Source organism: Erinaceus europaeus, chromosome 16 (assembly GCF_950295315.1).
Source record: "Erinaceus europaeus chromosome 16, mEriEur2.1, whole genome shotgun sequence".
In the NCBI taxonomy this organism is placed as follows: Eukaryota; Metazoa; Chordata; class Mammalia; order Eulipotyphla; family Erinaceidae; genus Erinaceus; species Erinaceus europaeus.
The window spans coordinates 72,389,607-72,405,204 of record NC_080177.1 but is presented as its reverse complement, the minus strand read 5'-3'; the positions used below and the strand labels follow the sequence as shown (position 1 = coordinate 72,405,204).

The 15,598-nt window shown below is 38.8% G+C and overlaps 1 protein-coding gene across 1 annotated transcript; it reads left to right on the top strand.

The window, feature by feature from the left end:
* Positions 1 to 2,051: 2,051 nt before the first annotated feature.
* On the top strand, positions 2,052 to 13,973 carry LOC103127264 (olfactory receptor 4K15-like). Its single transcript, XM_007538164.2, has 4 exons — positions 2,052 to 2,590; positions 4,560 to 4,653; positions 6,837 to 6,952; positions 12,898 to 13,973. Exon 4 carries the CDS (start codon positions 12,921 to 12,923, stop codon positions 13,893 to 13,895), a length of 975 nt encoding a protein of 324 aa, XP_007538226.1. The 5' UTR covers positions 2,052 to 2,590; positions 4,560 to 4,653; positions 6,837 to 6,952; positions 12,898 to 12,920; the 3' UTR covers positions 13,896 to 13,973.
* The last annotated feature ends 1,625 nt before the right edge of the window (positions 13,974 to 15,598 follow it).

Below are 15,598 nucleotides of genomic sequence, written 5' to 3'. Positions count from 1 at the left end.
TCTTCCCTGTAAGCTATGGTAGCCTGAGGGTTTTTTTTTTTTTAAATGTAAGTAGGTTTTTTAGCTTAATCACTCATTCTTGACCAATAGATAAAGTAGGGTGGGGAGAGATTAGCACAATGGTTATGCAAAGATACTCCCACACCCCAAGGATCCAAAGCTCTTGGCTCAATTCCACTTCTCTGCCAAGCCCGGCAGCACTGCTGGGCCCTGTGAATTTCTAAACAAGTCCTGTTTATAGTCTATAGGTTCTGAGGCAATTATTCACCATGTTCTCATCAGGAGAACATTGTGGAAAGGCTCTCACTATATTAGCCCCACTACTAGACCACCAGGGTGTAGATCTTCTCTACATGAAACTAAGTAAATAGAATTGTAAATGGAAGAGGTGATACCACAACAAACATGACAGAAATGAACAGTATCATGTGAGGTTTCTATGAACTTAAATTCTACCAAGCTAGAGAATCTGGGAGAGATAAAACAATTCCTAGAAGCATATAACCTCCCCAAGCCAAGCCAGGATGAACTAGAAAACATAAGTAGACCACTTATAGCCAAAGAAATTGCAACAGTCATCCCAACAATGTAAGTCTAGGCCTAGATGGTAGTTTTATATATTAATTCTACAAAACCTATAAGAAAGAGCTAATGCCCATATTCTTCAAGCTTTTCCAAACTATTGAAGATAGAGAAATATTCCCTTCCACTTTGATTTTTTTTTTTTTTTACTCCAGGGTTATCAATGGGGCTGGGTGCCTGCACTATGAATCCACTGCTCCTGGCAACCATCTTTTTCTATTGCTGTTGTTGCTGCTGCTGTTATTGTTGTTGCTACTGGATAGGACAGATAGAAATTGAGAGAGGAGGAGAAGATAGAGAGGGGGATAGAGAGACACCTGCAGACCTGCTTCACCATTTGTGTAGTGATCCCCCTGCAGATGGGGAGCTGGGGGCTCAAATGGGCTTAGTTGCACTGGTCCTTGCTTTTCACACTATGTGTGCTTAACCTGGTGGCTACTGCCTAGCCTCTATATCTTTTTAAAATTTTAACGTACATTTCACTGGGGGCGTTAATGGTTTACAGTATGGTTGTTGACATATGGGTACATCAATACCCCAAGACTCTTTACACCCTCCCAAACCCTCCCTTCCTAGAGTCTTTTGCTTTGGAGCAGTACAATCCACCCAGTCCAAGTTTTGCTTCGTGTTGTCTTTTTCTGTCATCTATAAGTTAGATCATCTGGTTTTTATATTTTTCTTTTTGACTTATCTTACTTAACATAATAATAGTCCAAATTTGGAAGCAACCCAGGAATACTATTCAGCTGTTGAAAATGATGTCTCCTCCTTTGCCTCATCTTGGATGGAATTTGAAAGAATTGTGTTAAGTGAAATAAGCCAAAAGTGAAGGATGAATATAAGATGATCTTATTCATAGGTAGAATTTAAGAAACAAGAACATAAGGGGAAAACACAAAGTGAAACTTGTATTGGTTTGGTGCATTGCACCAAAACAGAGGACTCTGGGGAAAGAAGTGGGGTGTGGGCCTTGCAGAACAAAGCATGCTGGGGGCAGGGAAGGTTTTGGGGCTCTGGTGCATGATGGTGAAGGGGGACCCAAGTTAGGAGAGAGAGTGTTTTGAAGACACCTGTCATGGGAAGATGAGAAAATATACCCATGTCTCAACAACTCTGCTGTAAACCATTAGTAAAATGATAAAAATAATAAAATAGTAAATTATATATCAAATATAATAAAATGATAAAAATTGGTAATAAAATGATAAAAATAGTATTTCTTTGCCTGACTTAAATTCAAACATCTAAATTGATGCAGCAGAATAGAGAGCCTAGAAATGAACCCATATATGTAGTGAACTAATCTTTGACAAGGGCTCAAAAAATAATCAGTGGGAAAATATAACTATTCCCACTGCAAGGTCATTCCACAGATCTCTGAGGAGCGATTGTTCACTTCTCCAGTGAGATCAGTTTCCTCACTTTAGATAGCTTTGTTTTATTTTAGTATATTGTCATTTTGTGGTTTATGGGCAAAGTATCAGAGTTCCCATTACCTTAGGGTGGGAGGTCCTCAAGGGCTTCATGTATTTTAATGTAAAGAAGTGAGAATGTTTCATGTCAAAATGTACTCAGTATGAAAACTCAAAGACGAGTGAAGAATTACACAAGTTTAGAAGATTTATAGAACTAAGGGCTGGGAAATCACCAAAACTTGTAAGTATTGGAAATACATTTTGAATGTTTTCTGGGATAAGGGAATGAGTAAATTGTTTACTAGCTGCAAAATTGACAGAATTTAGTAAGAGAGAGTTTTTTTTTTTTTTTTTGATTCTGTCAAACTGGGAACTCCTCCCAGAATAAGTAATTCCTATTTCTGTCTACATGATTTATAATCCCCTCATCACATTGTCAGGGGCATTCCTCTCAAGAATAGGAAGAGGATCTATTGAAGAGATTGCAGTACGATTATGATTATCATTGACCATATTCTGCTTTCTTTCTGCAGGATATTGAAAAGCTCATGAGATATATATTTATTGGCTATTAAAATTGGACTGAAGTGAAGGTAGGATTTTTTTTTCTAAAAAGCAGCATGTTAATCTATTGCTTTTTTTTTTTTTTTGCTTCTAGTCTTATAGGAAAGCAGTTTTAATGAATTAAATCGTGGGCAAGGAGAATTATGCATGCTTGTCATTCAGATTCTAGTGACAGATTTTAGAGACAGATGCTAACATAAGATGCCAAGTGTCATCTTTCTTTTAGAGTGTGTGTGTGTGTGTGTATTTGAGGAAGAGAGACAGACAGAAATCAGAACAATATACTGTCATGTATGATGTTTTTTTTAAAAAAAATATATATTTATTTATTATTGGATAGAAAAAGAGAGAAATTGAAAGGAGAGGAAGAGATAAGGATAGAGACAGACACCTTTATCCCTGCTTCACCACTCATGGAATTTTTTCTGGGCACTAGGGGCTTGAACCCAGGTCCTCGCATAGTGTAATGTGTGTGCTTAACTAGGTGTGCCACCACCTGGCCCCTATGATGGTTTCTAAAAATTATATTTAAATTTTTGTATTTTCAATGAGGGATTGAGAAATAGATACAGAGAAAGATATGTACACACACACACACACACACACACACACACACACACACCAGAGGACTGTCAGCTTTGGCTTATGGTGGTGTGGGGATTAAACCTGAGACTTTGGAGTCTCAGTCATGAAAGCCTTTTTGCATAATCGTTATGATATCTCCTCCAATCCTATGATATTTTATTTTGTTTTTCTTATTATTAAGTACCAGGGATTGAAGGCTTCTTGCACTCAAGACATGGAGTCTATTCCTTCCTAGCCCTTTAAACCTTTCCCCTTCTTTTTATTAGTGATTCAATATTGATTTACAAAATAATGAGACAACGGGTATAATTCCACACCGTTCCCACCACCAGAGTTCTGTGCTCCCATTCCCTCCATTGGAAACGGCAGTATTTCTCCCAAGGTCACAGATATAGGTTGACTATTATTTATACGACTATCCAAATTTATGTATTTGCCCATTTTTTCTATGGTCCTATCTTCTCTTTTTTTCTTTTCCTTCTCTTCCTTTCTAAGTCACTTCTACACCTATAGCTACTTCTGAATATCTTTTTTTTTCCCTCTTCTCTCTTTGGATCTTGATGACTTTGTAGTTTAGAGCCTTATGGTCATCTTCCTGTAACATTTCTCCCTTTTGGGAGTATGACTAACAGTCTTTATGGGGTGAGAAGATGGGAGCTCTGTTTTCTGTAATTGCTTCTCCGCTGAATATGGACATTGGCAGGTTGATTCACACCCCCAGCCTGTTTCTGTCTTTCTTTACTGGGGTAGAGCTCTGGAAAGGTGAGGCTCCAGGACACATCGGTGAGGTTGTCTGCCCAGGGAAGTTACAAACTTTGTTTTAATCCAAGAAAGAAAATTTCTCTTTTGCTGTATTTTGTGATCCAAAAATATTTTACACATATTGATGAGATGCTGTATATAAGAAAGTATGTAATTTAGTTCAGGAGCTATTAGATATTCTTAGGGAAGTCAAAGAAATTCTGAGTGATTTTTCCAAATTCATATGTTCCCATTATATAACTGACTCTGCATTTTGAATTTTAGAAGTGAAAATAGATGGAGATTACCTAGCATTTCTTTGTAGGTTACTAAGTGAAAGAATATTGCTTGTTCTTACTGTCCCATACTCATCTTAAATAGCAAAAAGAAAATGAAATATTATATTGACCTAATCTATAAAATTGTCTTAATATATAGTGGGGAAACCTTATGGGGAGAGAATATAGTAACTGTTGTTTTTAGTTTGAAAAGAAGAAGAAAATTTGCCATACTGTTTTACTATATATTAGAAATAATTTTTTTATTTCATTTAACAAATGTAGATATGTAAGTAACAAGCCATGGAACAAGGAGGCAGCTGTGCTTTCTTAGGTTCTTGATATAAGTAGAAGAAAAAATAAAGAGGCATTTACTCTTTTTTCCTTAATGCAGTTTCTTTACCCATTTTGTCAAGTAGCTGACTTTGCAGAGGAATTCACAGTGTTCTGTTTTTTCAAGAGAAGACTAGTTGCTGAATACAAAATAGGTATAGTTATCATTATTATATTTAGTTATTTGACTAGCTAAAAAATAATGAGAGAACCTCTTTTGATGTACCTAATTAAAAGACTGTATTCTTTTTTTTCACTTTTTCTCTTTTCTTTAATTTTGGTTGATAGTTACAGAAATCGAGAGGGGAGGGAGAGGGAGAGAACAAACAAGACATTTATAGCACCTCCTCACTGTTTGTAAGGCTTCCCCCCTGCAAGTGGAGGTCAGGGACTTGAACCAGCGTCCTGGCAAACAGCAATGTGTGCTCAACCAGATGCTCCAGTGCCTGGCCACCTCTATTTAGTGTTTTGGATCATCTTACTCCTTCTAGCTAGAACACCTAATCTAATTTGGAAAAGTTCAAAATTGATCCATGTGTTCATCACTCATAAGACTTTTTTCTGTCTTCTGTGTGCACACACACCCACTTGTTCATCACCCTTTCAATAACGTGTGTGGAGAGGCACCACCTTGGTACCCATGTCCAGAGCACCCTGAATGCAAACCTATTTGTCCCACTTTTTTTTTTAATTTATAAAAAGGAAACATTGAATAAACCATGGGATAAGAGGGGTACAACTTCACACAATTCCCACCACCAGAACTCTGTATCCCCTCCCCTCCCCTGATAGCTTTCCTGTTCTTTAAACCTCTGGGAGTATGGACCCAACGTCATTGTGGGATGCAGAAGGTAGAAGGTCTGGCTTCTGTAATTGCTTCCCTGCCGAACATGGGCATTTGACAGGTTGATCCATACTCCCAGCCTGAAAAGACTGTATTCCTTATATGATGTTCTTTGAAAATTTTATCACTAGGCATGGTTAAATCTATAGTGTTATTATAGGACAAACTATCTGACCCAATTATATAACAATTATACACAACCTGTCTCCTGGAGAAAAAAATTTAAGCTACTCTAAAATAATGGGAAAGTAGGAGGAAAAAAGGAGAACTTAAAAAATTTAAGCATTATTTATTTTACTTTTTTATTAGTGATTTAATAATGATTAACAAGATTGCGGGATAAGAAGGGTATAGTTCTATACAATTCCCACCACCAGAGTTCCATATACCCTCCCTTCCACTGGAGGGTTCCTTATTCTTTATTAGTGATTTAATAATGCTCAACAGGGTTGTAAGATAACAGGGGTACAATTCCATACAGCTCCCACCACCAGAATTCCATATCCCATCCTCTCCATTGGAAGCTTCCCTATTCTTTATCCTTCTGGGAGTATGGACCAAAATTCTTTATGAGGTGCAGAAGGTGGAAAGTCTAGCATCTGTAATTGTTTAAACATTATTTTAAGTACCTGGGTAATAAAACAGTCACTTCTATTGATTGTACTTGGTATAAAAATTTTTGGAGTGTTCTTGATGGACATTTCTGACTAAAAGTTTCTTTGACTGAAAAAAGGCTTACATGAAAGTTATAACTGAAAAAAAATTTTAAAAGATGAATCTTTTAAATAAATTATCTTTATTTACTGGATAGAAGTAGCCAGAAATTGAGAGAGAAGGGGGATAGAGAGAGAGAGAGACAAAGAGACACCTGCAGCTCTGCTTCACTACTTGAGAAGCTTTCTCCCTACAGGTGGGGACCGGGGACTCAAACCTGGGTCCTTGGCATTGTAACATGTGCGCTCAACTAGGTGCTCCACTACCTGGTTCATAACTGAAATATCTTAGTTTTCTTTCTTTCTTTCTTTCTTTCTTTCTTTCTTTCTTTCTTTCTTTCTTTCTTTTTTAATTAAATCTTTAGCTACTTAGTGGATTTCACTCAACTTTCAGCAGGCTAAGTTTGATGGTAACACTTTCCTAATATATGTGGCTGAAGTACAATCAAGAATAAATTTTCTTTATGCATTAGCTATTTCAATCCTGTGATCTCCACAGGTTAATGTGCCTGGAAATGTATTTTCTTATTTAATGCTATCATAAAGGGTAATGATGTGTGGCCAAGAGGTAGCATAGTGGATGAAGCATTGACCTCACAGGTATGATGCCCTGAGTTCAGTCCCTGGCACTACAGAGTAGTGCTCTGGTTTTCTCTTACTCTTCTTTAAGTACATAAACAAATAAATAGATCTTTGCTAAAAAAGAGAAATTTGCAATAATTTAGGTTAAACAATACACAACATTTGCAAGTTTACTTTTAGCCATTTCTTTGCCTCTCAGATTTCCGAGAGGTCCAAGTGCTACCCCGCTCTCCACCACTCCTATCAGCTAGCAGACAACTGCACTGGATATTCCATCCAGCCCCTACTATCTCCTTGAAGAAAAGTCCATCTCAGGTACAGATACCTTGTGACTATTTCCCTCTTTAAAGAACATTTGATTTATTGCTCATTTTTTTCAGGCTTATGCCAGTTATTTTCTCAGCACCTCATACTTGATAATTAAACCTTTCCAAATCTTTTTTCCCCGTTTCTTTCTTTTTTAATTTTTTAAAATTTCTTTACTGGGGAATTAATGTTTTACATTCGACAGTAAATACAATAGTTTGTACATGCAGAACATTCCCCAGTTTTCCATATAACAATACAACCCCCACTAGGTCCTCTGCCATCCTTTTTGGACCTGTATTCCCCCCCCCTACCCCCTACCACCCACCCCAGAGTTCCAGTCCAGGTTCTACTTGTGTTTTCTCTTCTGATCTTGTTTTTCAACTTCTGCCTGAGAGTGAGATCATCCCATATTCATCCTTCTGTTTCTGACTTATTTCACTGAACATGAATTTTTCAAGGTCCATCCAAGATCGGCTGTAAACAGTGAAGTCACCCTTTTTATAGCTGAGTAGTATTCCATTGTGTATATAGACCACAACTTGCTCAGCCACTCATCTGCTGCTTCCAGTAAACCTTTCCAAATCTTAATGAACACACTTTTATCTTGCACTAGTGACAGCATTTTCCTGATCTCTTTCTGAAAACCATACACTGTGGTGTCTAATCCATAGTGACTCTGAGGGAACAAGAAGAGAGAGAAGAGAGAGGGAGCAAAGTGGAGAGAGCAACTAGGGAAAGAAAATTTCTAAAGGCTTCAACTCGTTGGATTACATCTGTGATCCATATTCATATATACTTTATTCTGTTAAAATGTGTTTTTTTTTTTTACTATCTTTATTTATTGGATAGAGACAGCCAGAAATCGAAAATAGGGATAGAGAGGGAGAGAAAAAGAGAGACACCTGCAGCACTGCTTCACCACTTGCAAAGCTTTTCCCTCTGCAGGTGGGGACTGGGGCTCGAACCTGGGTCCTTGTGCATTGTAACATGTGTGTTCAACCAGGTGTGCCGCCACCTGCCCCCCCATATATACTTTATTTTACTGCACAGGCATGCCTATTTATTTATTTATTTATTTATTTATTTTTCCAACAAAGTTATTGCTGGAGTTCAGCCCCTGCGCGATGAATCCACTGTACCTGGTGGCCATTTTTTCTCTTCCCTTCCCTTCCCTTCCCTTCCCTTCCCTTCCCTTCCCTTCCCTTCCCTTCCCTTCCCTTCCCTTCCCTTCCCTTCCCTTCCCTTGTTTCCTTCCCTCATTCCTTCTTTCTTTTTAAAAATTTAAAGAAAATTCTCTTTATTTATTTACTGATAGAGACAGCCCGAAATTGAGGAAGGGTGGCATAGAGAGAGAGAGAGAGACAGACAGACACTGACAGCACAGCTTCATCATTTGTGAAGCTTTTCCCCTGTAGGTGGGGACCAGGGACTCAAACCTGGGTCCTTGCACATTATAACATATGAGCTCAACCAGTGCACCACCACCTGGCCCTCTATTTTCCTTCCTTCCTTCCTTCCTTCCTTCCTTCCTTCCTTCCTTCCTTCCTTCCTTCCTCCCCTCCCCTCCCCTCCCCTCCCCTCCCCTCCCCTTCCTTCCTGCCTCCCTGCTTTCCTTCCTTTCTTTCTTTCATGTGACAGTACAGAGGGCAATTGAAAGATAGACACTTGCAGACCTGCTTCACTGGTCCTGAAGCATCTCCTCTGCTAGAATCCGGGAAGCTGAGCATGGTAATGTGTGTGCTCAACAAGGCGTGCCAGTGCCCAGCCACCAAGGCATGCTGTTTTATTTACTAGATAGCATTTATTACAATTTTTGTTTTATTTTAAAAATAACATTTATGACTAAGAAGACCCCAGTGAATTAAATCTGATTGCTTCAACTTACCCCAAAATATTACCCCAAATGAAACATTGACTCTATTCCTGACTCTCTAGGAGCAGGATCCCATCTTTTTGTAAATCGTACAGCATCATCTTTTAACAGGTATATTTATTTATTTTTAATTTAATTTTTATTAGTGATTTAATATTGATATACAAATTTACAAGAATAGGAGTATAATTCTTTTTTAAAAACAAATCTGTGATTGTTTTTTCTATTAGTGATTTAATAGTGATTGACAAGATTGTGGTATAAGAGGGGTATAATAATTATATTATCAATATAATAATTATATAATTATTATATAATTATTATAATTATATAATAATTATAATAACTATATTATTACACATTATATTATGTGTAATACATATTATGCATATTATATTATATATTATATCATTACACATACTATTATGTAATATAATTATTAATTACATTATTAATATAACAACAATAATTATTATTGTAATATATTATGTGTATTATAGTATATGTTATATTATTTAATATAATTATAGTAATTATATTATTAATATAATAATTATAATAATAACAATTATAATTATTAATAATTGTGGTATAAGAGGGGTATGCATGTAGAATAAGAGGGGTACAATTCCATACAAGTCCTACCAACAGACTTTAGTTTCTCATCCCCTCCATTGGAAGTTTCCCTATTCCTTATCCCTTTGGGAGTATGGACCCAGGATCTTGAACTGGGATCCTTATGCTAATCCTTGCGCTTTGCACCACCTGGGCCAAAATTTTTTATGGGGTGTAGAAGTAGGGAGTTCTGGCTTCTGTGATTGCTTCTCCACTGGACATGAGCATTGGCAGGTTGATTCATACCCCCAGCCTTTTACCCACAGAATAGTCAGGACAGAAAAAAAAAGGTCAGGATACAATCACAGTAGCATCAGCAACTTGGTGGCTGAAAGGCAGTAAGATATAAAGCAGGACAAAAAGTTTAATAAACAGAAAGAAGCAGAAATAGAGCAGGTGAGATTAGGGGTCTTAGGGATATTAGGGTGAAAAAAAGCTAGGAAGTCTATTTTAGGTATGTTCCTAAGGGCCCATGACTTTGATAAATTGTTTTTTAAATTGATTTAATTATGATCAATAAGTCCAACTTTGGTAAATTTTGCTTAATCTAGATAGCTAACATGAAGGTGGACTAAAAATATTGTCTGGGAAGATGGTGTCAGAGTAAAGAACAGGGCTAGAAAGCTGGATTAGAGAAAAGAGTAGCTTCCAAACATGAAGAAGAAAGTATATAAGTACAATTAACTGTTTATCCCATCAATCTGACCCAGGGCCTATATATATTCATATTTAGCACAGGAGCCTGTGTAAACTCTGAGTCCCTGTCAGTCTGAGCTCACAGTCCATGGTCACAGCTGGGAATATTCTAGGCTGCACTCATTTCAGGACTAGTCTTCCTCAAGTGGCAGAGTAGGATGACCCAGCTTCCCTTTGGAGAGTGGGGCAGCCCTGACCATTGCTACTTTATAGTGAGGGCAAGGTCCTAGAGAGGCCTACAAGAGGGTTTATATGATGTTCCTAGTGGAAGTGACTGGTGCCAGTAGAGAGAGGGATCTATTAGAGGTCTAGGCCCATTGCATCTATGGGGGAATACAAGGATTCTCTGACTAGAGCTCCAGGTGATGGTTGACCTGGTATTGACCAAAAATCCCATCTCTAAGTGAGCCCGGATCATTATCCGGGCACAGAAGGTGGAAGGTTTGGCTTCTGTAATTGCTTCTCTACTGGACATGGGTGTTGGCAGGTTGATACACACCCCTAGCATGTTACTATCTTTCATTAGTGGGGCAGGGCTTTGGGGGAGGTGGGGTTCCAGGACACTTTGGTGAGGTTATCTGCCCAGGGAAGTCGGGTTAGTGTTATGGTATCATCTGCAACTTGGTGGCTATGGCTTGGTGAGTTTTTGAAGAGATCATGGTCATATTTTGTTGTGTTTTCAAACTCTTTACCTCTGTGATTACTTCCTTAACTAGTGTTTGGATGTTGACCTCATTATTTTGTGCTTCAATCTTTGGGGGGCTTTTAGCTGGACTCTTGTCCTGGTTCATTTCTCCAATATTTCTTCTTGTTGGTTTAACCATTTTATATAATATCATATGAGGTCCTTCTCTCAGTTATTTTCAAATTACTGATCACTATTGCCTGGATTGACTTGTGTCTAAGTAAGATAATTAAAGGGTTCACAGTTGTGGAAATTGACAGTTGTTTCAATAGTATTTTAATCCCTGAGTTGGAACTCAGTGGCCTAAAAGCCTCTTTTGTTCTTTTTCTTCCCTGTAGGCTATGGGACCCTGAGGGCTTTTAAAGTATAAGGCTTCTTAGCTTAATCCTCACTCCTGATGAAGAGATAAAGCAGGGTGGGGCAGAGATAATCCAGTGGTATGCAAAGAGACTTTCACAGCCCCACTGCTAGGCCGCCAAGGTATAGATCTTCCCCTGAATTTCCTTGTTAGTTCTCTGTCCTCTGGTGTGAGCACAGGGCCTCCCTGCCACTGCTCCAGATTCTGAGGGCAGTTGCCGATGCTCATGTGGTGGCCTCTCAACTGAGGTAAGCCACTGGCCTTTCCGTCACTGGTTCTAGTGACCATGTGAAACAAAAAGAAGTGCCAGGAGAGGTTCAGGTATCAACTTCCACTTTATTTGGGATAAGCACAGGGTTTTATAGCAAACAGAACAAAGGACATTTTTCAAATATGTCAGAAATTACAGGGTTCTAAAAGTCAGATACCCCTATGTTGAAGAGGGGTAGGAATGACAGAATTGATGAGATACAGAAAGGTCAAATCAATTAGTTTCCATGATGCAAGACATGTTAATTATCCAAAGGTATTAAGAAAAACATAGTGGTTAAACCAGTAAGGTGAGATAAAGCAGAGAAGGGCAAAGCTTGATGTAAATCATATATATCAAAGACAAGGAAATAGGTGTGGGGGTCTAACTGCCAGGGTACTGGCAAGGCTTGTGATGGAGTATGCTTATGTATATGATCAAAGGATGAAAGGATGGTGAACTCTGGGTGAACATAGTGAACTTTGAGTGAACTTACAAGCAGGCAGCCATTTGGTCTGCTAGCAGGGGAGTGAACTAAGTGTGAGAGGATGCAGGCTTTTGTGAAGCCTTGAGAGACTAACAAGGGGAAACTGAGTCACAGAAAGTGTTTCCCTTTTAGCTCCATCCCTAGAGGGGAGAGACTAACAAGTGGGGTGTCTTTCCAGACCTCCATAACAAGGATGGGAGAGCTCCCCTAAGCTCTACCAGGCTTTCACATAGTCCCACAAGCAGCAGTAATGGAGAATCACAGTTGCATTTGGTCAGTCTCAGGGGAGTCCTCTCCTCCCTTCATCCGTCCCTTTGTTGGTGAAACAGACTGGAGGTCGTGTCTCAGTTGGTAAACTGCTGAACTGTTACCAGCCACTTAATCTCTCCCTAGGCTGCTCTCTGTCCACGAGCCACACATGTTTGCACTCACCTGTGATTTGGTGGGTTCCTGAAGTCGTTCTAATCTTGTCTTGTTGCGGTCCCAGGTGGTCTCCTCAGTTTGATGTCTTAGTCTGGTATTGTTTACCTTTCTAAAATATTTATTCATTTATTAATGAGAAGGGAGGAGCAGGAGAAGAAAGAGGAATAAGAGGAGGAAGAGAAAAAGGAGAGAGAGACAGAGGAAAGGGGAGGAGGAGGGGAGTGAGGAGGAGGAAATCTATTACCCTGGCACATGAATCAAACTCAGGATCTCATGTTTGAAAGCCCCACGTTTTATCCAATGTGCTATCTTCTAGGCCACTGTTTGTCTTGTTTTGATTGCTGGAGTAGTGTCTCTATTTAGGAATACTTTGAAATCCAACATGTGTTTGAGTAGAAACAAAAATCTGTAAAAATGTGGCATTCCTAAAAGTGAGGCCATAAATCCATTCTCAGTTATTTTTTCCCCTTTCCCTTTTTGCTTTTTTACTTTATTTTTATCCCTTCTTCTTTTTTATTATTAGGCAATCTAGTTCTTGGATTTCTCTGTTTCTCTCCTATTCAGGTCACTGAAGATAAACCAAATCAATGATTGAGACAAACCACTCTCGAGTGACTGAATTTGTATTCCTGGGACTTTCCAGTTCTCAGGAACTCCAACCTTTCTTATTTGTTGTGTTTTCAACACTCTACTTAGCCATACTGCTGGGAAACTCTCTCATCATCCTCACAGTGACATCAGATTCCCGTCTTCATACCCCCATGTACTTCCTACTTGCAAATCTCTCTTTTATAGATATTTGTGTCGCCACCTTTGCTACTCCAAAAATGCTTTGGGACTTCCTGGCTGAACGCAAGACTATTTCGTTTGCTGGCTGCATGTTCCAGATTTTCTGTGTTCACCAATTTGCCGGTGGTGAAATGGTGCTCCTTGTAGCCATGGCTTATGATCGTTATGTTGCCATATGCAAACCTCTTCACTACATGACAATCATGAGCCGCCGTGTCTGCATTATTCTCGTCCTCATCTCCTGGGGTGTCGGCTTCATCCACACCACTAGCCAGCTGGCATTTACAGTGAACCTGCCCTTCTGTGGCCCTAACCAGGTAGACAGTTTCTTCTGTGACCTCCCTCTGGTGACCAAGCTGGCCTGCATAGACACTTATGTGGTCAGCCTCCTGATAGTTGCAGACAGTGGCTTTCTTTCCTTGAGTTCCTTCCTGCTGCTGGTTGTTTCCTACACCGTGATTCTCATCACAGTGAGGAATCGTTCCTCTGCTAGCATGGCGAAGGCGAGGTCCACGCTGACTGCGCACATCACAGTGGTCACACTGTTCTTTGGGCCGTGCATCTTCATCTATGTGTGGCCCTTCAGCGGATACTCAGTTGACAAGGTCCTTGCTGTGTTCTACACCATCTTTACTCCCATTTTAAACCCGGTTATCTATACTCTGAGGAACAAAGAAATGAAGGCAGCTATGTCAAAACTGAAGAGTCGATACCTGAAGTCTGGCCAGGTTTCTGCAGTTGTAAGAAATTTTCTTCTCCTGGAAAAGAAATAAACTTACAGGACTGTTACCACTGTAACTTGATCTCTAGACAATTGCAAATGGAATCACCATAATGTTAAAGAAAATCATTTCAACCAGTAGAAAGGATCAGTTAAATAACCTGAATTTAAAAATAATGATTATAGTAGGATAGAAGTTTCAGAAGAAATCTGAAATGACTTTAATGTTCACCTCCACCACTTTGTGTTTAATGCTTTTTTATTTCCTACTTTTAATTTTTATTGAAACCTTTTTATGGTATAGGAATTAAAGATGGTGAGAAATGTTATTTACTTACAAGATACCACATAACATCATATAAATAAATATACTATTGTATAGTTTTTCAGTTTTGGTATTTTTAATAGATTGTCTTAAATCACAAGATTTCAAAACAAAGCTAATTACTTCCATTAAATTGCATTTTTTTTTTTTTTTTTACCAAAGCATTGTTCAGCTCTGGCTTATGGTGGTGTGGGGGATTGAACCTGGAACTTTGGAGTCTCAGGCATGAGAGTCTCTTTGCATAACCATTATGCTATCTACCTCCACCCTGAAACAGCAAAATCTTGATCTAACATTTAAAGTAAATTATTTACACAATTTATTACAAAATAATACCTCAGAAACATTCCAGACCTGAACTTAAGGGGCCGGGCAGTAGTGCAGCGGGTTAAACACATATGGCGTAAAGCGCAAGGAGTGGCTTAAAGATCCTGGTTCGAGTGTCCCGGCTCCTCACCTGCAGGGGAGTCACTTCACAAGCAGTGAAGCAGGTCTGCAGGTGTCTATCTTTGTCTCTCTTTCTCTGTCTTTCTGTCCTCTCTCAATTTCTCTCTGTCCTATCCAACAACGACAGCAATAACAACTATGACAGTCACAACAACAATAATAAACAAGGGCAACAAAAGGGGGAAAATAGCCTCCAGGAGCAGTGGATTTGTGGTGTAGGCACTGAGTCCCTGTGAAAACCCTGGAGGCAAAAATAAATAAATAAATAAATAAATAAATAAATAAATAAAAGCAGACTACTGAAAAAAAGAAAAAGAATGAAGCAACAAAATAGGTAAGCTAGCTATCAAGTAAAAGGAAGGATGGTGTTAATACAGTGTAATAAGTATAAAGTGTTCTTTCTAAAATGCTGCATAAAGAAGAGGTGTGTAGAAAAGTAACTTAGTGTGTCTAAACTACTTGTCATGTTTTAAAAGATTTTGTTCAGTTTTTTTCCATTTCCATCACAATATCTTCCTGAGTAATTAGGAAGAAATATAGGTATGATAAGGAGGCTTTATAAACAGGTGAATCCATCTGGTCATGCTTTAATATTGACTCTAGAATGAACATCTAAACGTTTATTTGCAAATTCAGAATACATAACTTTGATACACCTAGGATTTTAGTGCGGTCTAAGTTAACTCTGAGTTTTACTGCATTAACATTTTTTTTTTTTTTAATTTAAGAAAGGAGACATTAACAAAACCATAGCATAAGAGGGGTACAGTTCCACACAATTCCCACCACCCGATCTCCATATCCCATCCCCTCCCCTGATAGCTTTCCCATTCTCTATCCCTCTGGGAGCATGGACCCAGGGTCATTGTGGGTGCAGAAGGTAAGAAGGTCTGGCTTCTGTAATTGCTTCCCCGCGGAACATGGGCGTTGACTGGTCGGTCCATACTCCCAGTCTGCCTCTCTCTTTCCCTAGTAGGGTGGGT

Excerpts from the sequence above, each read along its gene's own strand:
- LOC103127264 (XM_007538164.2), top strand. The coding sequence starts at position 12,921 with ATGATTGAGACAAACCACTCTCGAGTGACTGAATTTGTATTCCTGGGA.